This window comes from Cystoisospora suis, assembly GCF_002600585.1.
Source record: "Cystoisospora suis strain Wien I chromosome Unknown contig_46, whole genome shotgun sequence".
NCBI lineage: Eukaryota > Apicomplexa > Conoidasida > Eucoccidiorida > Sarcocystidae > Cystoisospora > Cystoisospora suis.
Window position 1 is genome coordinate 28,190 of NW_027152848.1, and position 27,304 is coordinate 55,493.

The following is a 27,304-nucleotide window of genomic DNA, read 5'->3' on the forward strand; positions in this document are numbered from 1 at the left end:
CGTTTTCGGATCGAAGCCGAACACGAAGTCCACTGACGTGAGCAGATCAGGAAGGTTTCTTTATTCGGAGGTCCGGTCTAATACCTTAGTCTGTGTGTCCATTTACACTGACAACCAGCTCTTTTACTCCGCGTGCTTGGGGAGAATTCACTTGGGCTAAAGTGCCCCTTCTCTCTCCGGTGTGGCAGCAGAATGTCAGGAACGCCGTTAGAACTTCTCGGTTGTCGTGGAACCTGAGTATAGGTTGAATAGGCGACTGTCCTAGAGTGTCTCCACTGAGGAAAGTCTTTGTTCTTGTCAAGTTGCCTTGCCGCTTCTGCCGCGCAACTCACAGGAGGTGCCAAGGCTGCTGCCCCATCAATATCTTCTTCCGCGTGTATGGTCGTTGAAATAATCTATGATTTTCTGTTCATGGCAGAGGAAGGCCTGGGAAGTGTCGAACATCTTAGCAGAGATGGAGGGCAACAGCGCCGAGTGGCATCTCCCCGGCACACGCAGGAATCCTAGTTCTTCTTATACTTCGGCGAGTGCTTTTTTTCTCCATTCCCATGGCGAGACTTCTTCAGCCTCTCCGTCTTTTCTAGCAGGCCAGACAGCTTTCTCAGCTGACCACACGAGGCGACAAAATGAGATCAGCTACGGAAAGCGGTGGAGGGGGAAACAGCAAAAATGAAGTGAACAGCAGCAGCCAACGAAGAAATCGTGTTGTTGACTCGACTCCTGGAAAGAAAAGACAAACCATTTCACGTCGGGGGCGATCTCTACAACTGTCCTTGCTACTCGTGTCCCTTTTTCTTCTCTTACGACGTGTGATCGTGAAGTGCGGGTATCTGTTTCCAAAGCCCCGTGATCGCAATCACATCGAGACTGCCATTGAAGGTCGTGTTCCTCGGCTCTTGGCTTCCGGTGGCTCGGGGGATGAAGAAGACAATCAACAGGGACGTCGAGGTTCTGAAGGCACCCCGCCTTCTTTATCCGCATCCTTGGCGACATGTATAGCAGAAGATGAGCAAATATTCATTTTAAACTTGTATTCTGTCTCCCCGGAGGGTGGAGCTCAGTTGGGACAACAAGCGACAGTTCCAGAGGAGTCTGCTGCATCTTCGACGGGAAAAGAAGAACAAGGTGGAGGTAAAAGCAAGCGAAGAACTCGGCACCTAGAGGACGAGGATGGACAGAGGGGAGCGTCATCACGTAAGTATAGGGGCGAAGTGGCACGCGTGTACAAGTCTTTCATGTGGACCCGTGTGGTCCGTTTTGAGAAGAGGCACGTAATACTTGTACGCCACCTTCGGCGTATCTTGCCCTGGCGCCGAGCTCTAAACTCTTGGCATGTTTCATCAGTGAACAGACTCAGTCCATTCATATATAAGTTGTTTCAGCCGTGTGAGCTTGGTGTCTACGATCTGTGTCGCGAGACTGGACCTCAATACAGAGCCAGAAAGTAGAGGAAAAGGCTGTGGGTTCGTGGACACGAACCCTGATGAAGCTCTGTCTGCGATATACGTGGCTGCCGCGTCTGGATACTCCCCTGTGTCATGTGACCCTTGCGTGCCCGCGGTTTTTTTTCTTTCGCGCTCCCTGTGTCTGGAGCTCAACTGCGTCCAGTATGTACAACCACTCTTTCGGAGTAGGTACGCCCATGTGCGCTTGTCTTGCTGTTCTTGTATTTCGTGGTGCGAGTACATGGAACGAGAAGTGCCATAGGTAGAATCTAGGGAAACAGGGTGGGCATACAGATGGGCCTTGTGAAGCCTTGACAAGTCTCGTAAGAGTGGAATAAAGGGGACACTCGTGGGCCATCACTCTCCTCAGGTTGAGTTCCTCCTTCTCTCATATGTCTCGTCATATCTCGTCAAAGATTGATAAAGCGTGTCGAAACAGAAGAACAACGAACGGGAAGCAGTGCACTCTGATTCCTGATACACCTTGGTCACCTTTTCTCCCTTCATCTGTTTCTCAGCCACGTAGCTCTACTTCGCTACCAAAGCATACTTAGCCGTCAGCCCCGCAAGTGGAACTCCACATCGTATGTATGTATCTATCTATGTATCTACTTGTTTATTCATTTATCTGTCTGTCTATTATCGACCTGTGTAAGTTTCAGAGATAGGCGAGACGCAGCACTCCCAGTAGGGGGGTAGTGTCTCCTTCGAATATACAATAGCAAAACTCGTTTTGAATCGTTTGGAAGGAAGGTTGCGCTTCTTGCCTGCGTCGGCGACACTGTTTCAACAAAAAACCTGTAGACATACTATGGTTTGTAGAGTTCCTTGTACACGTGGGATGACGTTCTGTCAGTGTACATCTTTTCTTTACATCATTCAGCATTGGGGTTTGTGCTTCTGTCCTCTTCTCTCGCTCCTCTTTCAATTGTTGTTAACTACCTGCTACCCGTGGTCCGCGGCTGAAGTTCTTATGTCCCCCGCCTTCATGCTGTTTTTCTCCTGAATAGTATGGTGATGTGCATCTCGGGTCTTGATAGGTCATAAAAAGAAAACTTGTCCATATGTGTATGATAGATAAGACTGTGCTGAGTTTAGGAGTTCCTTTCCTCTTTCGTTCACTGGCTTTCGTTGACGATGCTTTCGTTCGCTCACTCTTTGTCGTCTTTCAAGATGCTTTGGAAGATAAGAAAGACAAAGGACACTGCGGTAGCTCGATAAGCAACAACAAGAAGAGAAAGGATGGTATCTTGCCAGAGCGTAATCTCGTATCAGAAACTACCATAGCGAACAGGATGGATGAACGATGAAGCTCCAAAACAGATTCTCAAGCGGCAGTTCTGCAGGTATGTATGAAAATGTACGAGTATACAGACGCTTTACCCTTCTAGAGAAGTTCTCCATAGCGATACATCACTTAGTTCACGTTCTCATGTACATGCTGATTTGCCTACGTATTTTAATATGTGTGTAGACACGCCACTGTCTTCCTGTTTTTGATCTGCTGCGGTCTGATCATTCAATTGCTATTTTGGTAAGGAGGTATTGTCTATGTGCTTTATCAACATTTTCTTGACTTCTCTCTCCCCCAGCGCCCAGAAAAGTACGGACAAGCCCAGTGGGATTGTCCTCTGCATTTCCGCAACTGTCTGCAATGCTCGCGGAGCCGTCATCTTCCGCTAATCTAGCTGGCGAACAAAGGTCTCCTGCACTGGGATCGGCACAACAACCTTCTGTCATTCCTGAGTTCTCCGACTCCCAAGAAGAAACGCCGCCTGAGCCGGCGCGGACCAAGTCTCGCAGTGAGACGAACAACACACTCGCATCCTCCGAACAAATGCTGTGATTGAGAGATAGACTACTGCACTATCCGATGAAATATTATTTCGTACTCTCCATGGGCGATCCGCAAGATGGGTGAAGGGGGGGGGCGGATGAGGCGCAGCTGCTAGCTTAGAAGGGATAGACTCAGAAATCACCGGACTTTGAAAAGGCGTGCAGGTACACAAGACAGGAATCATTGCCCGTTTTGTTGGGGTCCGAATTCAGAGAGGGAGGACCTACGAGGGAGTGGACTGTCTTCTGATCTACAACAGAAAGATTAGAACAAAGAGAGAAAAAACTATAGGAGTGTGAGAAAGATAGCTCTTCTTTGGTAATGGTTCTTGGGTGCGCGAAAGTCGTGCGGTGACAGAGGAAGGAAGCTCGAGAGACATTGGTTGCCCGTAGTGAAGGAATGAGAAGAGAAGCTCTGTTATCTGCCATGTAACTATCATCTCTTCGTCTGCTTGTGCTTCTTGCGCTGTACAAATGAATGGAAAGGACGGAGGGAAGAAAAACGAAGAAGAGTTAACAAACAAGAAGTGAGGGAAGACTGAATAGATTGTGTCCTCGTGTCCATCATGTTTCCTCTGTGTAACTTGGAGACGTAGAAGTCTGGGTTCCTTTCTCCCTTCTGTATGATACAGCGAGGAAGAAAACGTCCCGTAGCGAGGATGTTTACGGCCCATGGGGAGAGGAAGGCGCTCGTCCCTCGGACGGTAAGCAAGCGCACACGGGATTGGCTCTTTCCTCGCATTCTAGCCGGCCCTGAAAAGCGCATGCAACAGCGCAGGAAGAACTCACTCAGCTTGATTTGAATTGGATTGTTTACACATCTTCAGTCATGACGACAGTGTGGCATTTGTCGTTCTCTTTTCCTAAAGACAGTAAAGAGGAATGATAGGTACATGTGTCGTAGAATGCCTGCAGTATAGTTGCTCTGTATGTACACCGCGCGCATCGAATAGAAGAAAAAACGACAAGTTATTCCCTTCACCGTACACGACTAGAAGGACAGGATCGGCATCTAAACCCCTTTCATGCTAGGCAGCGTTTCACGCTTTCCTTCTTCTATACCAGGTAAACATACCGGAGGTGACAGCGTAGCAGCCACCCAACTTCTCTTTTGAATCTTTCTCCGTCCCTGTAGATGCGCAGATTCGTATGTTTTCAAGGCCGGTCTGTGCCGATATTTGTATTCTGCTAGGTTTGCAAAGGAGATGCGAAGGAATGGCGGTTGCTTGCTAAGTTGTTAAAGAGGCTTTCTCGTTACGATGAAAGACCCTGAAATTTGCTGTTTTACTCTACACTCTCTTTTCCCCCTTGTTTTTGCTTCATTCCCGGCGTCTTCTTTGTGTTTGTTTGCCTTCCTATTCTCTTTTCTGTAGGTGATTACCTGAGTCGGTCAGATCTGTTGGTAGATCCAGAAGCACTTTCGATATTCCGACAGAACGCCGGGCCTTATATTACATCGATCATCCTTGGTGAGCTTCGCTTCTTCCTAGGATTGCTGATTTACAAGCCGTCTGAGAAGAAAGACGATTGATAAGAACTCTTTTGGTTCTTGTTCCGAAGAGGGGGTGTCCTCTAGAACCATATACAAAGGAAATCTTATCTCGCTCTCATTAGGACTGTTTCCACACCACCAAACTAGAATACGTCTTTTGGTTCAAGCGACTGAACGTAGCAGCTCACTTGGAATGCCGGTGTTTCCTGTTGGTATGAAACAGGAAACGCCGTCATTCCGTTTCCTGTTTCATACCACCATACTGTCAGCGACACCCCCATGTTTTCACTAGGTTTCTCTGGTGCTCGCTTTACGGTTTTCACGACCTCTTTTTGTGGGTTTCTTCGGAGCACTCCAGCCAGGAGGCAATCAAAGTCGTATTGAATCTGGCACCCTGGCGCCCATGAGCTTACATATACTCGCAGTCTCTCTGCTTTTTTTCAGACTCTTCACACAGTAGTGTTATTTGGCTGGGTTACATTGCTACTTCGCTCTCGGTTGCTCAAGGAGCTCCTTCCTTCATTTCCCCTGTGAATAGAGGCAGTATCCAGGCTTACCTTTAGGCAGAGAGAGAAGCTGTACCGTCCATGCACTGGCGCTCTCACGTTGCCTGGTTCGTTTCTGCCGATATTCCAGTTTCGCAATGTCCACAGTTTTTGTTGCCGTGGAAGGAGATACATGGATTAGACCATAGGCAGTAGACTTCTCTCCGGAGGATCCGCTAACCTCATCGTGTGACATACTACTCATCCCGGCTACGGCTTCCTCTTCGTATGGCCGACTTTGTCTCACGTGGCTTTTGTTTCTTCCTCGCTTCCGACTAGTAACAAGCTTACGTTTATAGGGGCCGGGATACGTGTGGCCAGGCAGCGTCTGGCAAACTCATCCTCTTACACATAACGTCCCGTGTAAACTGGTGGTGAAGTCCAGTCATTTATCCAGACTGGAGAGTGGGAAGACCGGTGGAAGCAATCCTCACCAAGGCGCCTTGTTTTCCTCAGATATCCTGCGGGATGGCCAGACTCCTGTACCTCCACTACAGCACTGCTGGCGGTCCTCTTTTTCTCGTGTACAAGGCTTCTATGACGCCCCAGCACAGTATATTTCATCCGCAGACATGTCTTGAGTACCTGAGCGGAGAAGCGTAATGCGTCGTGCACAGAACTTGGCGTGTAGAAAGACACACGTATACATATCTTTGGACAGGTATGTGGAACAGTGTAGAGTGGAGCTATACGCTTTTTAACCCTCGGCAGAGCTTGTAGACCGGAGATACTCGTCTCTCTCCCTCATACTGCCGGGCAGCATGGTTTAATGCACCCTCCCATGTGCGCTAGTCTTGTTTGTTTTTTCAGAGCTGGATGTATATTTGAGCTTTTTCTCTTTAAAGCACCGTGTGTCTGTCTACTTGGGACTGAGTCGTTCTTTCCTCACCTCGTCGTCCTGTGAGGCCCGGCGACCGCCAGCGCCCCCAGAAGAGATGGATATCGCGGTCAAAGTGTTTCGCTGTGTCGGGTCCTTGGCTCATCAGATACCCCAAAGAAACAGGAGGAGTGGGTGAAAGCCATTACAGTTGTGCAAGCGCGTAAGAATCTTGTCCAGGCTCTGAGTCGTGAGAGGAGATCGAGGAACAAGGGCTCGGCTCTCTGTGTCTTCAAAAATCTGCTTCAGTTACAGTTCTTCGTTGTCCGGGCGGTGGCTGTCGGAAACGAAACTCTCTCTCCGGCCATACAGCGCCAACTGTCACAGCGTCTCCGCGCAGCCCAGCTGGCAATTGAAGCAGGATTACTTCGGATAGGCATGGCGCCTGCATTCAGAGGTCCAGCTCAAACATGGCTCATACATATAGTCGCACAACTGTGTGAGCCTTTGAATGATCTAGCCCGAGAGAGGGCTGACCGCCGAAACAAAGGAGGAAAGGCACCGGGGGCCCAAGATGCTACAGGAGAAGGTGGAGAGCGAAAGACAGCGGATGCTGCTTTTGCGCAGCAGCTCTTGGAAGACAAGACAGGTAATATGGAGTTTTAGCGTCCCCTGTGTGCTCTTCTTTCTTCGTCTCGTCCTTGGAATAGAGCATGTAGTCTCTCTCGTGTTGATCTCTCGTATCGAGGCCTCCATGTTGCAACGTGATATCTCGGACGAAGCTTATACCTCCTCATCTCGGCACCCGGAATGTAGGCACTCTCGCAAAAAGCGTACACAAGCGTATACATTTTCCAGGACAGAGATGGGAGAACAGCAACTTTCGTGTGTGTTTGTGTCTAGTACATCGCGGATATTCGAGCGTGTATACGTATTTTGTCAAAACGTCTCTCTCTCTATACATATGTATAAATATCAATATGCCACTCTAGATACGGGGTGAGAGATAAGAGTGAATCTTTCTGAGCGCGTGCGCCACGTGCCTGAGTGTGAGTGTGTCGCCGTGGTCTTCTGCAATTATGGGCAGGCAAGACAAGGGCAAAAAACAGAGTGATTTGAGAAAAAAAGGCGGAAGCGCGGAAATAAAGCCAACATGGCTGTGAAAGAAAAAAGAAGAAAGGGGACGGACCACGTATGGCGAAGGGGAAGCCGTAGACCTTGTTGTCTCCTGTCGCGCCTTGACATCCCTTTGAGCCACTCAAGAACAATGGCAGAAGGTGTCTTCCTCATCTGTAGGACTCAAGTCAGCCTGCCGATCAAATCAACGGGAAGCTCGCGCCTTCCCTTCCTGCCCATTTTGAAATTCCATCATCCCTTTCATGCAAAGTCTCCGGAGTAAAGAGAAGGAGCGCTGTCTGTTTTGTTGCTTTCCTCTTGCTCGCAGCTTTCGTGACGCACGTTTTTGCCGAGTACTGGGCACCTCAGCTATGGGAGTGGTTATCTCGTCAGCCCTCCAGTTTCCGTGAAAGTATGTGCGAAAAAAGGATCACTGAACGAGTGCAGTTCCTTTCCGCCTGTCATCATTTGAGCCTGTCACTCAGTGCAGAAGGCGGAACTGCATATTATTTGTGCGAGGCTGATTGTCAGCCCGCTCAAAGCACGGGCTCCGGTTGTTGGGGAGATGTTAGCAGGGTGCGACGGGAGCTGCCACTGGTAGTATCCAAGCCGTTTTTGATGTGTGTTGTCTCTGTCTCTCTCTTCTTCTTCGACTTTATTTTGGTGAATGGTTGAGGCGCCGTACAGGATCTGTGTGAAAGCGCTGTCGTGGCAAAATGTGGTGCTCTCGACCAGCAGTTACTATGTCTCCGTGAATGCCTTGGACAGACCGGGGAGAGGGTGGAGGGAATGGCACGAAGAAGAACAAAGAGAGCGGAGAGCGAGTCGGGGCAAGCGATCGATAGATGCACCACCTCTCCCTGTCTCTGTAGTTTTGTGAACATATAGATAAAGAAACGTGTAGTATCAAAGTTAGTTGCTTATCAAAACCGAGGAGGAAAGATCATATACACGCACATCGCTTTTTTTTCCACATGGCCGTAGTTTTTTCTTCGGTGGAGTTCTGTCTCCAAGTTAACGTTCTCTTATATTTAGAGTCTATAGTATCTGTAGAGCCCGCCACTTTACCTCCGTCGATATTACCCTTTTTCTGAAGAGACCCCGCGAGTGAGCTGCTTCACCTTCTTTAGCCAAGCTTTCGCCGTTCCGTAGAGAAGGAAATGACACAAGACGTCTCGAAGTTTTGCGAAGCCCTTTGTCTAGCGAATCGTTTTCAGTCTAGACATCTCTAGCTTGCTACTTCGTTTGCGCGTGCTGCGTTCCACCGAAGAGAAAGCGAAAGGCAGCTAATAGAGTACCCGAAGGTCACCGCACTTTCAGGTGGCACAAGGTGATGATAAGGATGGCAGGGACAGCGGCTTCATTTGCATAGGTCTTTCATTGAGCTTTCCACGTGGCGTCTCTTTCTTCCTTGGGTATGTCTACTGCGTGGCCCTTTCATTCAATTCCTTAACAACACCAGTGCAGGTTTCCGAGAAGAGCAGGATGCCTCAGTGTATCTAACGCACCCAGTTTTTCATGGCGGAGCGTGCGCCCTGCAAGTAGGAAAAAGGAAAGCAGATTAGCAGAGAAAGAGAAAAAGAGGAAGAAGACAGAAAGGAAAAGGAAGAGATCTACGTAAACAAATCCACCTAACAGACCATCACAACTCCTTTTTGTTTCTCCCGTCTCTCTCTTTTTGTCTCTGTGTCGTTGAGGAGAACTGAGGGGATCCATCTGCCGTGCTTACACGCACACATGCATGTAGTTATACAGCGAGAGCTATTCAGATATACACGTCCTTTCTATAAGCTTAAAGCGTATGTCCGTGATGATTTGACACGGTGCAAGTGGATTTCTCTCTTTCAGGTCTCTCAAGGCGGACAGTCATCTTTTTTTTTTCATGAGAGGATGTCAAGATTCCAGCGGCTTGCGTGTGCCTTTTGGAGACATTTGATCTCCCCTTCATGCGCACGGATTCACAAGCAAAAGGAGAGCAGTACTTGATCACATGCGCTTGTGTCTCTCTCGGTGTATGGATGTATGTGTCTACGTATGTCGCTGTCATGTACATTTCTGTGTGATCTTCGACTACGAGCATTCATCTCCGGGCGAATTCCGACCGTCTGTTGTGGTTTTGTCTGTGTATGTATAGCTCTTCCGCGTGACTGTCTCCTAAGGAGGATGATGAATCACTGGTCTCTTCTTTCTGACGAACCTTCAAGCACAGGTAATCATAGCAACCACGGTTGACCGGCCTTCATCTTCTTTCTTCACGAGTATGGTTCCGCCTGCGAACAGGCATACACGATGGACCGGACAGGTGCATGTCCATACAGCATATTTATGAGATTTTTCCTCAGAAACAGATACCTGGTATCAAGTTGTTTCTCTTCGTACGTTTCCATGCATGCGTAGAACCCATAGGTAGGTGCCCACCCAACTTCTTTCTCGCGCTGTCTCCTCACCCGCCAACCATCTCCGCCGCACATGTTCACCCATGTATATAGGCGTGTATGTATAATGTGTATGTGTTACACGTTTTAGACATCTTATTCTTGGGTAGGTCCCCACTGACAACACAAAGACGGATGCATGCGTCGTCTCTGTAGCTATCAGGTCCGCAACAGAAAGAGGAGAGAGCCAATCCCAGCTTCCCCAGAACACAACCTTGTGCATGTAGACCCCGTGTGCTTATGTGAGTTGCTTCGTGCCACCTCCTGTCGTCGGACACACTCCCTCCCCCTGTGGAGAACTTCAAAGTAAATGAGGTGTTCTCGGTTCTAACGGTTGTCGAGGGGAAAGAACAGGAAGAAAGAAGGAAAAAGAAAGACGGAAAGGACGTGTGGGTGTTCTCTCAGTCCTTACGTAGTTCCTCCGTCTAGTCGTCTTCTTTCTTTTCGCAGCAGGTATCGAGTGTACATAGCTATACGCATCTACATCTGTATATATACGTATATATACGTATATACATGCACTTGAAATGAAAAAATATCTATCGCGTTGACTCGGGCGTTGACTCTAGCGGTGTGGACGTGAATTGGCGGGTCATCCTCTTTTCTCCTTTTTCTCCGGTGCTGGATCAATGCTACCAGTACAAGGTTCTTCGGCTGGCTGGAGACACACGCGTAACCGAGTGGTTCTGTCGTAAGTTGGTCTGGCAGTTTTTTTCTTCTGTTGCTGTGGACGAAAGTGACGGTAGACCATCCGTTTTCTCGTCTATGCAGATGTGTAAGGGGCACGACATCTCGAGAATGAAAGAAACAAAGACGGTGTGAGGGGCAGGTAGACCTGTGAAGAGTTTCACGTTATATAAACACGCCATAAGGAAGGAAGGGGTAGAGTCTGATCACGCTGCATGAGATGTTGTTGCTGTAAACATATATGGAGTGATGTATGTGTGCGCAGAGACAGTTACATCATCCCCTGACGAGCCGGACGTGATTGAGATGGACGATCTGTTTGCAAATGAAGAGGAGCCTATGGACCAAGAAGCCGTTATGCGTTACGCGGGGTTTGATTATAGACCTCTGGGGTCTCTCTCAGAACTTCTTCCCATTCTCAGACCGCTATTCGTTCCGGCAGCACTTCCTCTCAGTGAGTGGCGCGGAGAGGCAGACGAAGGACGTGTTTTATGCATTCCGACTTCCCATGTCTTATGGTCACCTCGGCCTCAATTTCTTCCACCCCGAAAGGCTTTTCGGCGGTCTGCTCATTTGAAAATGTAGATTATACTTCTGATTGGTAAAGAGATTGAAGTCTGGAAAGAGACAGTGAAGCTAGGGAGCAACGCTGTCCCATTCAAGCTCAAGAAAAGAGAATCTTTGCCGATGGAATTCTCATCTCTCTCTCGCTATCTCCGCGTCGATTGCCGTCCCCTGACCTGGTTTCAGCATACTATGGCCGGGTTTCAGACCGCCACTGTCACTACTTTGCTGTAGGGATTCCCCCACGCTGCTTACTCTGTATGGAGTGTCCGCCTCTCCCTTCATCTAAACTCTCGAAGAGGACTCGGGGAGGTCTCTACGTTCCCCTCTTCGCAAAGAGGCGTAGTTTTCTCTCTTCTGCCTCTGAACCATTCACGTGATGTTCTATGGCACTTCCTGGTCCTTCCTTATCAGCTTACGTAGATTACTGTGACCACGAGATAGAGTGTGAGAGGAGAAAGCAGAAAAGGTGCTTCAAAAGGGTCTCCCGTATCACGGACAAACTGTGAACCACCTCGAATGTTCCTGTGCAGCCGGGGGGTAAAAGGGGGGGGGCAAGAATTAGCAGCCTAACAGGTTAACATAGTACTCAAGACAAGGATACGAGTGTACGTGAGCGTGTGTATAGAAATACATGTATATATATGCATATTCACCGAGAATCGAAAAGTGTTGTCGTGTATCCGGGTGCGAGGACAGTCGCTCTCAAGACGCCAGAGCCGAAGTTGGGACAGCCGGCGTCCTGAGTTGTTCAGAGAGGGAGAGAAACATGCGGGAAGAGGATTCCACTACACCCCGAGGATTGCTGAATGCAAGACGAGACAAGGCTTACGGTGACCTTCGCGAACACCTGCTACTATGTTCCCTGTACTTTACAGGCAGTATATACAGAGCGGGCCGTCCTTTATCCAGTAGAATCCCAGTTCGCTTAACAGCTCACACTCCTTTTTCAAGTTATCCTGGTCTGATCGTGTCACCACATTATTGAGAAAGTAGGGAACAGAAAGAGAACTGGAGCCTTTCCGCCTTGGGGGGCCTTTTGTTTTCATTCTCTGTTTTCACTTATCTTTCGTTTTTCGTTTTGCCCGTCCGTCTGTCCATGGTTTCTTGGGCAAGACCTCAAGTTGTCTATCTATCTTCCTCAAGTAGCAACAAAACTAGTACACACATGAGTACGTGACAATGAGAAACTTCCCTCAGTTGTAGGGATGAGCCACGCGTAAAGGCCTGGATGGATACAGCGAGATGACGGGACGTATACAGACAAGATGATACTGGCAAGAGACTCAAAAAGAATGAGGCGCCAATGACAGTTGTCTTTTCTATCTTGTTGCTTGTCCTCATCGCAGATCCAGAACAAAGAACGCGATGGAGAGGGCGGATGGAAGATCTCCTTCTTGTTCTTCGTCACCACGTGGGATCGCACTTGAAGCTTGTCCGCCACCGAGAAGTTCGGACACCCCCTGGATTAACGTCGCTGTTGGCTTCTCTTGCAACGTTAGATTTCACGTTGTGTGCCGCTCGTCATGCTATGGAAGCTGTTCCCGAACTCAGTCCAGATGACAGTTTGACTCGCATCTGCACTGCAGCAGAGAGATCGGTTTACTATACCTGGTCAAGACTCGGCTTCTATAGAAAGGCCACAGCTTGGGCAAGGAAAGGCTTGGCGACTGTGGTCAGAAGCTCGCTAACACCTGCGCGTCTTGGTTCTCGAAGAGACCTCGATCCTGGTTCCCTCGTCGATGACATCGTCCATAGTAAGCTAATACATGCCTAGAGAGGTACAGATACAAATCCATCTGGAGTAACAAAGAGACAGAGAGATAATGAGAGATCAAGGGTAAGTTACATGTAAATGTGTATACGCATCTATGTGTAGAGAGAGCGAGACTGAATGTTGACCAAGTTGGTCGCTTCGGCAGAGCTCGTTAAAAAAAAAAAAAAGTCACACGCTGCCTCTCTTCCCTTCATCGCCCATGGACTGCGTACGATCATCTCTATGTGTGTATATCTGTGGGTCTTTTATGTATTTGTGGTACTGCGATGTTTCCTCACACTACGTCCTTCTTAGATAACCCCTCGTACACCTTAAAGATATCACGAGAGACAACAGTAAGCACGGTTTAGAAGAGGACGCGTGTTCGTCTCACATTCCTCGTCTATTATCTTCCTACACATAAGATCCAGCTCTACAGACAGACGGACAGGCAGATAAGATTGGATTCTAAAAAAGCGCAGTCCATAAGAACGGACGTTCGTGGCAAACTATCTTCCATACTGTCAGCTAGAAGGGCTGTTCAGAGGTAGCAGCGTATGCGTTTCTTTTTCAGCTTTCGTCTGAGAACGTCTTCGGGAATTTGTATCGGAGAGAAAGGGGAAGGCACATTTCGCTCTTAGATCATCGATCCCGTACTTCTGCCGTCGCTCCTTTTCCTCTCAAGCTTTCTCCCTTCTCTATCTCTGCTCGTGTGCGGTCCTCCTCACCTTCACTCCGGCCTCTCCCCATTGTAAAGATCCGTTCTTCACCTTCACTCCATCATCTCTTCAAGATCCCCACCCATCACCTTCGATCTACCGTCCATTCTACAGAGCCATTCATCACCTCCAGTCTTTCTTCCATTCTCAAATTCATCCATTTCCTGCGATCTTTCCTCCACTCGAAGGATGCGTCCATTCTTCATCTCCAATCCATCCTTCATTCTGAAGATCTCTATACCTCCTCTATACCTTTCCTGCGGGCGCCCTCGCCCGGCCCCCCTGCACATCCCGCGCTGTCTCGATCTTTCCTCTCCTCCTTGTGTCCCTCGAACTTTACTCCACTTTCGTCCGTAGCATCGCAAACTCAAGTACATTTGTTTTCTGAGCCGCCATTTTAAGGAAAGCTGAGGCGATTGTGTATATGATGAATTGTTTCTGTCTGAGTCTTGTTTCTCGGACCCCCTGCTGAGCAATGAAAACAAGGCTGCTTGCTCTTGTTTTTCTTCATCTCTTAGTACAAGGATATGTCTCCTCTAAAACATACTACTTCACTCTAGACGCGATGTGCTTCAGCTGGTGTCTCTGTTGATGTTCCCGCTCATGTATGCCGAGACAGTCGAGGAAACATAATGAGAGAGAAAGCAACACACACAAGGATAGAGCGAAAATGGCTTGGAATAAGAACGAGGAAAACTGGTGCTCTGGTGGTACCGACCGTACTGGGACATATACACGCGTATCTATCCAGCTATGCCCGACTGTCTGTAGCTATCTATGTGTCTATATCTATCTATCTATGTCCGGTGAAAACTATTCGAGGCAGAGCAACCACATGGCCACATTCCGCGGACGGGGTAGCGCCTCAATATCTTTTGCGTCTGCTGTTCTTTGTAGGTGTGAGACATCAGCTCAAATACATTCAAGTCACTGAACAGCTGGCAGACTGGATGCAAAATAACCCCGATCCATCAGTTGGTATGTTGTGCGAGCTTTTCCCCTGCGACCCTTCTGTCTTTGTCGGTGTCCTGCTTCGAAGGGGAGAGAGAAGACTTGACGATACCAGCAGTGGTAGAGACAGCTGTTGATGGGACGTTCAGTCCTCTTTGTTCTACCCGTTTCTTCTCCATTTCGTGCCTCTCTCTCTTCAAGAGGTAGACAAGGCGTTATCTTATCTTCGGCCGTACTCCGGCCATCACCAAAGCCCATGTTTCCAGAACAGATACGTATCTCTTTCAGTACAGCCTTCCTCATCTTTAACGAGATGTTATCTCCACTCGCGCCCCCTCATCATGCCTGTCATTTCTAGGTGTGAAACGTGGTGTTTAGATCTCAGCTCGTCACTGAGAGTCAATCAGACTTGCGTGATCAAAAAGAAATCGGGCTGGGATAGCATTCCCCCTAGGAAAATATACAGGACAGTTAGGGGGGTCCCACACTTCTCATACGTAACTGTAGATCCTGTCATGAGTACAGCAAACTCCCAACAAGCAACCTGAGTCGGTGCTGGGAAAGAACGACGCGTACATAAAACATTGCAAATGACAAGAAAAGGAGGAGGGGGGCATGACGTCTGTGGAGAGACCAACCACAAGCCGTTCCCTGGAACACAGCAAATACCTGAACCCTGTTTCAATGAGTCATTAGCACAGGGGTAGGATCATTAAACACTTTATCTCTAGTCTTTATAAGACTTCGACTGCCGTCATAGAGATGTCTGCTTCTTGTCAGAAAGATACCATACAGCTTTCACAAGGAAGTCGGTCCTCCTGTGTAATAGAGGCAGTATATCGCATGCACGAAGGTGCGTTTACACGAGGAGTTGAAAAGACACTGAGTGATGTCAGACTGTGTGTTGGGACAGTGGTTAACAGGATGAAGGTTCAGTGTATCAGACTTGTCTCCCGCGTTCCCGTAGCTCCCTGTAGACGGGGGACAAAAAACGGACTGGGGGCTCTCTGTTCTAGCAGGGTGGAAGAGAGATTTCAAAAAGGCTCTTGGATGGAGACGGAGAATGGCCTTATCTTGTTGTCCTTTGTAACTTTTTTCGCTTCTCTTTCCTTTTGCGTCTGTCCTGCCTCATCATGCATTTCACAGCCCTTGATATTCATGGACATTCTCGACTTTTCCGTCATCTCTTTCCAAAGGGATTGCGATGTAAGTCAGCGACCAAACCCGTCGGTTTGCTCTGCTTCGGAGTGTCAAACAGAAAGACATCTCTTGAGAAGCCTTCGTCTGATTCGGATTCTGTGTTCATGTGCTTCGTGAGGGATATATCACGGGTTGGGATCTCGTTCTTTCCTTGTCCGTTCTACAACCCGTTCCGGTTTGTTGGGAATGTGCGGGGTGAAGCGTGAGAACAGCTCTGGCTCTTCCAGTAAGAATGGCAAACACAGCTATTGCGGTTTTAGACCATATTTTTGCGTGACAGCAAAAACGTCTTCATTTGCATGGAAATATTTTGTTTTCACGTGATAGATATCTTCAACTGTCTTACTGTTTGTTCCTTTCTTCACGGTGTCATTACGCTCCGTTCCGTGTAAGTTTGTGCTCCCTGGGAAGGCTTTCTGTACGTCTCTTCTGAGGGACCTAACGGTGCGACATCAGAGAGATGCATGCAGAAGAATCATGTGGCACGAGGTAAAAGAAGCAGTAAATGCAAGTAGAAATCGAAGGGGGGGGGGGTCGCTCCGCTGGGGCATGGGAATTATTGTTTGGTTCGGCACACACGTAAAACATCACAGTTGTCTCTTTCTGGTACGAGGGTTGTGCAGGTACGCATGTTCTTGAAAATGGCCGTTGCATCGCCGAGTAGTCTTGTGATTTCTCCAGTTTGTCTTTCTGCTTTCTTTTACAAGTTGCGTGTGGTACATCGTGTTGGAGCACCCCCCTCATCCACTGTAAGCACAGAAGAAGGTATATGATACCCGAGAAAGCCACGACCATATATGTCTACGGATCGTTATACTATGCAGAAGGACGGACGGCAAATAAGGCGAGTCGCTTCATCTGTAGACAAGTGCCGTGCCGTGGCGTGTTTCTACCGTTGGTTTTGCTTTTACTATCGTCTCTCCTGTTGAGAGTTACTTATAACCCGCAAAGCGGTCGGAGATCTCCTTTTGGCATCATCGAGTGGACAGCCGTCAAGGATTCTCAGAGAACTTCTTCCGTCGGTACGTATATCCAATCTTACTACTACAATCTTCGAGTGCATCACTCTTGTTGTTTTCTGTCTCCTCCCGGATTTGCATCAGGGCCCGTTGTCGTCCGAGCGGCACCGGTGGAATACCTAGAGACATCCCCGCCACAACCCCTTCGACAGGACTCCCTTGTACGACCTTCCCTTGAAAGTCCCCCCACAACCGCCTCCGCCTCTACGTTTTCGCACCCCCGTTACACCCCTGTTACTGAAGAATTGCCAGATGAAGAAGGTACATAAGTCCGTTCTTGTCTCCTGCCTCTGGGTCGTAGTGGCTGCAGACACTGTCTCGGGGGGGTGGGCAGCCTTCGAAGAAATTCCATCTGGTAAAATGTTCTGGTCGAGCTGTTGACGAGAAGTTATAAGAGTAGCACAGGTCATAGGGGCGTAGTCTTCTGTCCACAGTACTCCTTCTCGGGCAATATTGTATACAGGGGGGGCCGGACACCTTACGCACGAAGCGTCCTCGTCCAGATGTGTTATTTGTACATTTCTCTATTCATATGGACATTGCTTTCTTTAACTTGCGGATTCTCAGGTCGCCGATGTGAACAGATGACCTCAACACAAAATAAGCTGGTGGGAGGGACATTAGATATGCCTAAGTCGCGTGAGGAGGAAAGAAGAAGTGATATACGTTGATGCTTCTTACTATGGTTGTGAGCCGTCCTCGTCTCGTCTTTATACTTGGATTATGAGATGACGGATTTTTCCTTTCATGTCGAATGCCCATACAAACGGCGATCCATTAAGAGCGCAGCTTCAGCCCCTGTGTGAGAAAGAAGTCTGGCCTGTTCGGGGAGAATAGACTGGACGCTCAGAGGCTGGAAGAAGAAACAAACGCCTAATATGTATGGCCATGTGGGGGTGTCCTCCTTCTGCCTTTGCGTACCGGGTTCATTCCTACACAGAGTCGTCCGGTTCTGGAAAGATGACGGCTCGTTCACAGAGTTGTGTACAGACAAAGCAGAGAGACCGCTGGTGCTGTTTTTTTTCAACGGAGGTGGCTTTTGCCTCTATCTTTCAGACGATACCGGCAGTAAGTGCACCTAGTTTTAGATCGATTGGTGAGTTGTTCTGCGGTTTGGCTGGGTGTGTTGTACAGGTGACGCTCATGCTGAGTGAGAGGCGCTTAAACTTTAAAGAAGGTCATCCACCCATCACGCCAGCGGAACCATCAGGGACTCTAGTTTCCAAGCAGGTTCAATGCTGAGACAGGACTATTCTTTTTTCCCATTTTGCAGGTTGCGAGCATCGCAAGAGTGTGGCTCATAACAGAAGAAAAAAGAGGGGCCAAAGGGCCTTTTGTCTTCATTGTGTGCTCTTTTTCATGAAGTCCACTCGCTTAGCCGTGTGTGTCTCTTTGCTTGTGCATGTGAGAGCGCACAGAAAATCTGAGCGAGAGGGGGGCAGCATTTGCTTATCACAGGCGTTACTTCAGTTTTTTCGTGTCGGGTGGAGCAAATCTCCAAACAACTGTAAGACGTTTTTGTTCTCAGGAGAAGAATCTTCTGGATCATTTCTTTTCCATGTTGTTTGCTTCTGTAAAATAGATGCTTCTGTGTAAATGATCCTCGAGGGTGTCAAATCAGCCTTGCCATCGTCATATGGCTGATGTCCCAGATAGTCTTCACTACGCAGTCACCAGAAAACCACATAAGACGACCACAGGAGTTAAGCCTGTAACGCCCCGTCAGCGTAATCCTATGACGTCATGTTTTCCACTTGCTCCCCCCTCGCACACCAACCAAATCAAGTCTCGAGGCACGAACGAGTCGGCGATCTGCACTGTTACTCGCGCTACGAAGACCCTTCAGATTCTTGGATGGCTTACCACGACGCCGGCTACGCGACAATGTAAGGAGGTGTTTTGTGCAGGAGACAAGAAGACGATCAAAAGAGAAAACAAACGGCTCGAAACAGTCGGGGAGAATTTTCTGTGCAAAAAAAAAAGCGTCGAACAAAGCCCACCGATCTAGTCGGGTCTTCAGCAGATTGTCAGTCTCTCACAGAGCATGAGAACAAAACCGCTAGAGGTCAAGAGGGATACGTAAACGGATCTGCTGTTGTGATTCTCAGCGAAGGAAGATCTATTATCTTGTACATGATCTCTTACTCAGCTTCTACAGATCGACACATAAACCGGTGTACGCATGTGTATATCTACATGTGCAGGGCCACTTTCGCGTCCTCTCTGGAGGTACAAACCTATCCTCTGTGTACATACGTGCTTCATAACGTTTGGTACCGATTGAAGGTCTCTAAATGAACCATAGCTGTTTGGCATCCGGCGCTGCTGTCCCCGTCATCGTGCACGAAACAAAACGGAGGGCGCTGTAGAGACGAGAAGAGAAAAGAAGGCGAATATTCAAAAAAGTACACCGCCTTTTCACGGTATGCTCTGCTTTGTTCTCTCTCTGAGTACTCATCGTTGAAGTGTCTGGTTTTCAAATTACAGAAAGCGTCTTCGTATTCTTTAGTCAGGTATCGTCGCCCGACTGTAAACAGACTAAGACCCTCAATGATTATGGGAGTAGACAGTCCTGGCGTTCGGACCAGGGCTAGATGACAAGAAGGCGTTGCGTAAGACCCACCTGCCCCTGCCAGTTACATCACGGAGTAGAGACGGGAAAAAGAGACATCGAGTATTCTGAGCGTTGATTGTAACGCTTCTGTTGCGACTATGAAGGGCCACCGCATAATCGCTGCAGTGAGCGTCGCTCTGTGTCCATGGTGACGCTGGGCCTGCTGGGCACCGTGCTGTGGAGTGCCCGCTGTGCTCGGGCAAGCGTCGCCCCGGCCCCACGTAGCCGTACGTGGGGCCGGACTGTGTCGGGGTTGTACCACAAACCTTACAGTGATAGCTCTGCTGCTTCTTCCAGGTGGCCATCGGCAATGGGTGCTGTAGGAGAGTTTTCAGTTCTTGTAGTTGTCGATCATCCCAAGATTTTTCTTCGATATTAATGCATCCCCGTGTTCCGCACAGATGAGAGCCTGCATCTACGCACAACCGAAAGTGGTTACATACCCCCAGAAGACCATCCATGCTCTGAATAGAAACAGCAGGAAGGCGAAACCGCGGATACGTATCTGCAGCAGATCGACTGTGATTTCTCTCCACTGCGGTTCCGCGAGTATCCCTTTGTGACGACAGCAGTGAGGGTGTTAGTGCCGGCGGGGGAAGGCATTCTGGGTTCGACAGGTAATTCGGTACGGCAGTTTCATGTGGTCAAAAATAACCTACCACGGGGAACCGGCTGGTCACCCCTTGCAGTCACATTGTCTCACATCGAGCCCCTGACAAGACAAAAGTGGACTCTCCCCGCCTAAGGGCACTTGAGAAAAGGATTTCTGAAAATACTTGAATAACCTCCCGTTCCCAGTCCCTTACTTGCTACCTCGGGTAGAGCTCTACTGTTGTCTCGCAATTCCGCTGCGGTGATGAGAGCCAAGAGTTTTTGTCCAGCCGGCTTAGGCAGTAACACGAATCGACTTCTTCGGGGACGTTCTTTCTCTCTACGGTTTTGGTTACTTTCTCATGATCTTCGTATTCCTTTTTAGTAGTTCCCTGCTTTGGTGTCGTTCTCCTCCTGCTTTTCAGCGTCCTCATACACTCCGCGTCACCCAAGCGCTTATGGTCGTACTATGAGATGGAACAGTTTCTTCGGATAAGGGCCTGCGCTCATGATCTGAGCTTCCACTCGCGATGTCCCTTCGCAGGATCTCGGTAATTAAACAGTCTGTCGCAGCATCGAGGCCCCCCCCGTGGTACAACCTTCGTTGCTGTTGTCTGTGACGACTCGCCATATTTGCGAGATCTGCTCGGCAGGGACCAGAACCTTGTGCCGACTCCCGGGGCCAGTCCTGCAGAATAAGGGTACGTTCACTTACCCCTGCGGGTCGTTGCGAATCCGGCAATGACGTAGTCAGCTTCACACGAGTTGCGGGTTCGCCCTACTGGCGCTCCTTCGTTGGTAACAATGGCACCGCTCGTCGTCGTGTTGGCTTCCCTTGTCTTACCCGATGGCACGTCGTGTTCCCCCAAAGTGCAGCAACTGTGACAGTTCGTTGTACCACTCTTGGTGACGTAGACGGTGAGAATCAAGGTATGACTGAAGTAAAGGTGGTAACATGCCGACGATGATTGTGTATAACGACGACGACAATGAGCCGCCTCGCACGTACTTCGGAAGTTTTTCGCGGCAGTTTCGGTTCCGTCAGTTTACTGAGCTCACAATCGCGGGAACAAGAACTCCTGTCACCAGAGGTCACTGACGACGATCATGCGCAACCCAGATCCAGGTGGCACTCGTCGTGATAGCAGCTTGGGTGTCCGTCCAGATACGCTCATATAGGTATCGTCAAACCTATGCACCTAGAGTGGAAAATCTGATCCTCTGATGATGGGAAAAGGGGAATCCGCTTGAGAGAGTTTTTGCACGTGACGGCCCGGACAGTTCGAAGGAATTCGCCCCGCCATTATGACCTCTGCAGTCCTTCCAAAAGGCAATAGTGAAAAGAGCAGAAGCCTTTGTCATAGTAACGCTGACGTCCAACTTCATTCCCCTCAATGTGAGGGTGCGGAAAAACAATCCATAACGGCATCGCCACCGACGTGATTATTCTTCGTGCTTTCTACCTAGAATCTCTCGAATCAAAACAATTACTCTAGAAGCCTGGTTTGCTTCCTCCGACTTCTGGCAAAAGGCCAGAACGAATTTGTCGAGAAAAGGCTACACAATACTTTCTTTTACGGAAGACAGCGAACTCCGAAGCACCGCAATACAGATGAAGCCAGCAAAGCCATTTGCAGAAAAGAGAGAGGTCGAACATTTATTGTATCAGTACGATGGAGACCCTCGGCCCTCGCTGACATCTACATACGTAGAAAGATGGTATCTAGCAATCTTTCTGCACAGCTGTTCCGCCTCCCCGCAGGCATCTGTGTCTTGCTATGTATTTAATCGTACAGGTAGTACACAGCTTCGAAAGGGCTGCTGACACAGAGGAAACTATCTTCTTGGGTCCTTCAGAACATAGTTTCATGAACACTGGGGAAAAACCGCGCCTCTCCACGAGGAACTCAGCCCCTACAGAGAGGGAGGTGAAAGTTGGAGCACCCCGTTGTACGGCAGTCTTGAGGGGGATTGCGGACAGGAGTACAAAGGCCATACACGGCAACGAACACGATACTACACTATCATCCATATCCATACCGTGTCGTACCACCATCCAAGCTGCCACTTCGGCTCTTGTACTCCCACAAATGCACATCACCAAACTGTATATATACGTGTGCATTCACGTTATTCTGAGGACTAGCAATTCTTCGGGAAACAAGACCTTCCAGTCACGCAGACTACGGGGGTCGTCAGAGCAGTATATCGCAAACAGCTTCTTCGACGAAGCCACGCTGGACTTGATCAACGAATACGAGAAGTTTGAATGACAAATTTCTTCCTTGTTCCTTCTCCCTCTGAAGCGGTTGGCTGATATACAAGAACCATCGTTCTATTCAACCTCCGGCTCAGAACGAAAGGCCTCGTCCTCCCTGTAAAATCAATCTCTGTAGTCCTCTATCTGACATATAAAATCAAATTTTTCTATCCACCTATCTATGTGGTCTACGCCACTTCTCAAAGAGAGGCGGTGAAAACGCCGCAGTTGTGCACACGTACCATAAGCCTGGAAAAAAAATTCCTACGTCGCGTCCAATACGCCGGGACGAAGAACCTTTCATAAAAATGGCCTACAAAAGTGGTGGGCGCCACTCCCTCAGCTGCACGCCGCGCGGGGGGCTTCTCTCTCCCCGTAGAGCTGGCTGACGGGGGCGTACCGGATTGTAGGAACTGTCAGAAGGGACAGCTAGGCCGATCGAAACCTGCGCGTCTGCTCCACAGTTATTCCAGTGTAATCGATCGGCCATAAACGCCACTACAACTACTTTAATGATAGTCAAGGCTGCTGCGTGTTCCCGAGTTGACCCGTCATGAAAAGGGTGACCGCCGTTAGCTGTCGCAGACGCGCCTTGAAGCGTTTCCATTTGTGATGAACTCTCCTACACGACTCTCCCCACTCATGTGTTGCGGCCGCGGCTGCTGAATACGCACGTTCTAATTGTCCCGCCAGATCGCTCCTTAGGCTTCGCAACTGCTCCAAACCCACACCCGCATAAGCGGAGGCTGCACCCGCAAAGTCGGGAAGATGGAGGTCGGCTGCCTTCATCATCTCTATCAGAATCTGTCCCTGTCTCGCCAGAGATTCCGTGCTGCAATGACTCTCTAAAATGTTGAGGACACACAGCAGGACAATGAAAGTGTCTGCAACATTGCACATGAGGCCGGCTGGCTGCCGTACGAAGGGAACATCCCCGTGCGGCCGGACGGTGTTCCACTCCTCTTGGTTCCAGTTTTTCCAGCTGGTAAGGCGAATCCGTGTAGTAGCTGCAGACAGGTGATATATCCTACGTGTCATTCTTCCCAGTTATATTCCATATGAGAAGCACGATGCTTAAGAGTGTTGCTTCTAGCGGGTGAACACACGGTAGTTTGGTCGCGTTTCGTTGGTGTCTTTCCTACGGACTTCTTTTATCGGAGCGCGAGAGGGACGCACTCGATGTAGGATCCCCCAGCAAAAAGAGCGAACTACTCGCGAAGACACGCAACTGCAGCAGCCCTTAAGCGACAGCTTCTTGAGCATGTGCCGTCTTCATTGGGACCCGGCAGTAGAGCTAAGCAGCTAAGGCAACTGAACACCTACTTGAGCATGCGCGGACACACGGACTTCCACCGCGTCAGCAACCAGACAGCTGTCTAGAAATTGATTCCGACTATGAGGGGTCGAATACGTACACTGCCTACGTACGAACACCACGTCGGAAGAAATTGCTGAGCGCCACATCTTACCTGTTAGACCTAAGGCTCTCAAAGAGGTCATGCTTTCACCATAAGGCGCTAACGTTCTATCGGCCACGGCAACATCTTGTCCGACATCTGCTCTCTGATGCTCAGGAGCCAACCGCGGACTGGTGCTTGAGGAAGAATGATGATGTACGAGCTGAGGTGTGTCCTGAGACGCTGGAGCATGACTATCGAGAGACGGGCCTTGCGGTCCCCATTGCCGTCCCGCTCGTGGTGACGTGAGGAGCTCTGCTTGTTCCGCCCCCGGCCAAGCACCAGCGGCTTGAGCGTGGGCAGCGCTACTCTCCGCTGCCACCCCTACGGGACTGTCCGCTGCATTGACAAACGTGCAGCTCGCAGATTATATGACCTGACGGGAACGAGTCACCACTTAGGCTGTTGTGCTCTGGCACAACAGCCTACTTGCTGCGAGTAAGTATGCGTACAGTATATGCCCACGGCGCCATCCAATAAACTGGCAGCCTGCGAGATGAACCCAAAGAAACTGAACGACTTTGCGCGAGTGCGGCCGCCCCCTCGTCCGTGATGATATGGATGTAAGCCCATGAAAAGATAAAAGAATGTACGTGCCAGTCCGGAGTGACACAGCTCGCTGGGCATGAAACGGCCTCCATCATTAGGGGCCAAGATGCCAGACCGGCCGAGAAAAGTCGGCGGAACTGAAACGAAACACGCGTTGAGTGCCGAACAAGAGATGTCTGTACTGAGGCTCTCATTCTTTCATAGGAAGTGTCAGAAGTATCTGTAAATATGTATGTATGTACTTATGTATATATATATATATATAGGTATGTGTGTGTATGTATGGAAAGAGAGTGAGGGGAGAGAGCTGCTGTGTCATAGAAAAACGGCTGGCCAGATCAGCCAAATGAGGCCTGCATGTTTCGCAAGCGCTGTCCTTCAACTTATCACGGAGACCGAGGAGAAGAAGCTTTTACACTTGGATTTGTAAATATTTCGGCCTATACACATCATGCTACAGATTGAGAGCTAAATCTTATTAAAAAAACAAATATTAAAATTATTTAAAAATAATTTTTTTAAAAAATAAATTAAATAATTACAAAATTGAAAAATATTTAAAAAATATATAGCTGATCCTGAACCCATTTATATCTACGCGCCGGCCCGTCCCAGTGGCGCAAAGGCCCTCGCATGCTATGACCCTCTAACACGGCAGCCAGCTCGGAGGCTACCAACCGGCGGCGGCCCCTCAGCCCTCTAGCGGTGCCACGGGCTCGTGTGGACATGCTCCTCCCACTTCTTTTGTGATGCTGTTCTAATCAGTTGTCTCATGCGCTGTCAAGAACCCGCACATCTGCCTCTGTGTTTAAGACTATAAAAAACTATACCTCCGGACACGGGAACAGGCTGTAGACCGGTGGAGGTCTCGATCGGCGAGACGGGAGATGGTGTCGTGGATGCATCGCTAGATGAAGCGGGCTCAGTGGCCTGCCCGTCGTTGTCGACCCCGGTCCAAAACTTGCTCTTTTTGCGGGGAGGACCTTCGTCAGCTGAATCTTTTAGCGGACACACAGAAGCACGAGAAAGGGAAAAATCCGAGGAAGCTGCCAATATACTTTTTCTGGGGGTTCGGGGAGTGTTTCAAATGTAAGGTTGCACGCGACGCATAGGGCTGGGAAGCATAGATGGATGCAGCTCTCTGAGAAATCTTCGAGTCCATACTAAACAACATGCTGTACGACTTTTACGTCCATCCAGAGGAAGTGTCTCTGGCTCGGCTACCACATCGCATCCCCGACACCGTGCTTGAAAACAGCAAGAAACATACCTTCTGTTAGTGACACTGGCTGCACAACAGCAGAGCCCTCGGAGTCTGAAGGCGATAGAGTTGGTGTGGACGATCGCGATTCATTAATGAGAGAGCCCTCGTAAGTCCCCTTAGATGCTTTGCTTTTTTTCCGGGGGAAGCCTTCATCACCTGCGTTTAGCAGCACCCTCACAGGGGAGTACACATAATGAGCACACGCTCCTTGAGGCTTGCAGCAAAAGCGTTAACCAGCCTTGCTATATGTAAGTGAGCCACCCGGCACGTCCCCCGAGAACAGCAGGAGCAAGTAGGATGCTGTGTGCATGGCTCTAAGGAGCTGTGCGCTCGCCATTTTGGTCTTCTGTCTTTCTTTGTGTCCAGCTAGTGGCGCTGTGTCCGAAATCAGTGGGCTTGAAGCATATCGAACCTCAGCTTTGAGGGCATGCAGGACTGACTGTACCTTCGGAGACTGCTTCAGGCTGTACAACGGCAGACGTCTGCTGTGCCGGAAAGGACGGCATGAGCCCAGGGTCACGGTACTCATCGATAAGATGGACTTGGTTAGTCTCGATCGAGCGTTCGCTTGTCTCCCCGCTAGCGCCTTCACCCTCCGTGCCAGGCCACGACAGTTGGAATAACTCTGTCGGAGAGCACCACAGTTCGGACGCACGACAAGAAATACCGTACGCAACGGCCCGTGCACAGCAGAGAGTCTACTGGAGAAGCGACACCAAGCATGCCTGTGGCACCGCCGCGCGGACAGGCTTGGAGCAATCCTTTCAGCGCGACTTGCCTGCCACTTGCTCTTGGTGGCAAGCATCCCGGTAGTCCTCGCGACTTAGTCTGATGCCGCGACCTGCTTTCAACTTTCTGAAGAGTCAAAATGAGCTCTGCGTCAACACGCGCGCAACCATACCTTCGAACCATGGAGACACGGGAGGCTCTTCAGGCTCCCCGGGCTCAAGTGGCTGCGAAACTGAAGCGCGCTGCGACAGGTCACCACGACCGGTAACAGACTGGCCGGCGTTATGCGACGATCTCGCCTCCACCTGTGTGCGATCGCCTGGGAATAAAGCAAGCGCGACAGGCAGTCAAGCGAGCGAGACCTCACTCACATGCAACTTCACGTGATTTCGCGGGGAAAGCGGAACACTACGTGGGACCGTCCTCGCGTGCACCAGCCGACCGAGCTGCGAAACCGTTCAGCACACACAGGCGATAACAGTACACTCAACTGCTCAATCTTCGCGAGGAGTCTCTCGGGCTTGCTATTGTGGTCCCGATGGGCAAATAGCACTACTGAACGAAGCATCGCATCCGCGTCCAGGACTGAAGTGAACTCCGGCAAGAACTCTTGCACTTTGACGTCAACAGGCTCTTAAGTACTGCCTCGTTTCTGTTCGGCGCGGATAATGACGGCAGAACCAGGGCCTAGCCCGGCGCGAAAGCCGAAATTCCCTAGTGTGGTATTTGAGCGTGGCAAGCACGCTTCAAAAGAATGCGAGACGTCTGCCTTCAGCCTGCTTCTCCAACGCAGACCCCAGCTCTGTGTCACCGTCATGGGTGGCACGGACGCATACCTTGAAACATCGCGGAAGCAGGGGGCGCTAATGACTCCTCCTGGCCAAGCGGTCGAAAAAGCCACGCCTGCACGGACGGGTCACCGGCACGTCTGGTCACAGCGTCAACGGCGCTGTGCGACAATGCAGCCTCCCCCTGGGCGCCATCGCCTGAAAAAAGTTTGCAAGACAGCCAGCCACAACGAGCGCCGGGCATACGCAGCTTCACGTACCCTGACAAGATACACCGAATGTTGCGTGCGATTCTTTTTGCGCGCACACCGGCCGGCGAAATTTCGGAACGCTTCACCACGCAAAAGCGACAACATTGAGAAATGTCCACTTTTTGCAAGAAACCACGCCAGCCTCCTGCTGCAGTGGACACCCTCACTGGATAAAACACTGTCAGGGACCGTGACCGCGTTCAGGACTAAGATGAACTT

At 49.7% G+C, this 27,304-nt stretch overlaps 2 protein-coding genes across 2 annotated transcripts; one reads left to right on the forward strand and one right to left on the reverse strand.

Annotated features, from left to right (window-relative positions):
- CSUI_000120 (uncharacterized protein) lies at positions 1–17,841 on the forward strand. The gene is made up of 13 exons (XM_068060354.1): positions 1–1,194; positions 3,038–3,247; positions 3,914–3,985; positions 4,655–4,750; positions 6,305–6,784; positions 7,580–7,663; positions 9,386–9,460; positions 10,639–10,827; positions 12,287–12,694; positions 14,310–14,390; positions 15,510–15,569; positions 16,667–16,843; positions 17,717–17,841. Exons 1-13 carry the CDS (start codon positions 627–629, stop codon positions 17,734–17,736), a joined length of 2,520 nt encoding a protein of 839 aa, XP_067927671.1. The 5' UTR covers positions 1–626; the 3' UTR covers positions 17,737–17,841.
- CSUI_000121 (uncharacterized protein) lies at positions 12,969–27,033 on the reverse strand. Its single transcript, XM_068060355.1, has 9 exons — positions 26,883–27,033; positions 26,219–26,365; positions 25,763–25,942; positions 25,324–25,473; positions 24,884–25,051; positions 23,517–23,843; positions 19,468–22,892; positions 18,446–18,548; positions 12,969–18,244 (listed from the first exon to the last, which is right to left on the reverse strand). The coding sequence occupies exons 1-7, from the start codon at positions 26,890–26,892 to the stop codon at positions 22,567–22,569; spliced, it is 1,308 nt and encodes a 435-aa protein (XP_067927672.1). The 5' UTR covers positions 26,893–27,033; the 3' UTR covers positions 12,969–18,244; positions 18,446–18,548; positions 19,468–22,566.
- Between the last annotated feature and the right edge of the window lie 271 nt (positions 27,034–27,304).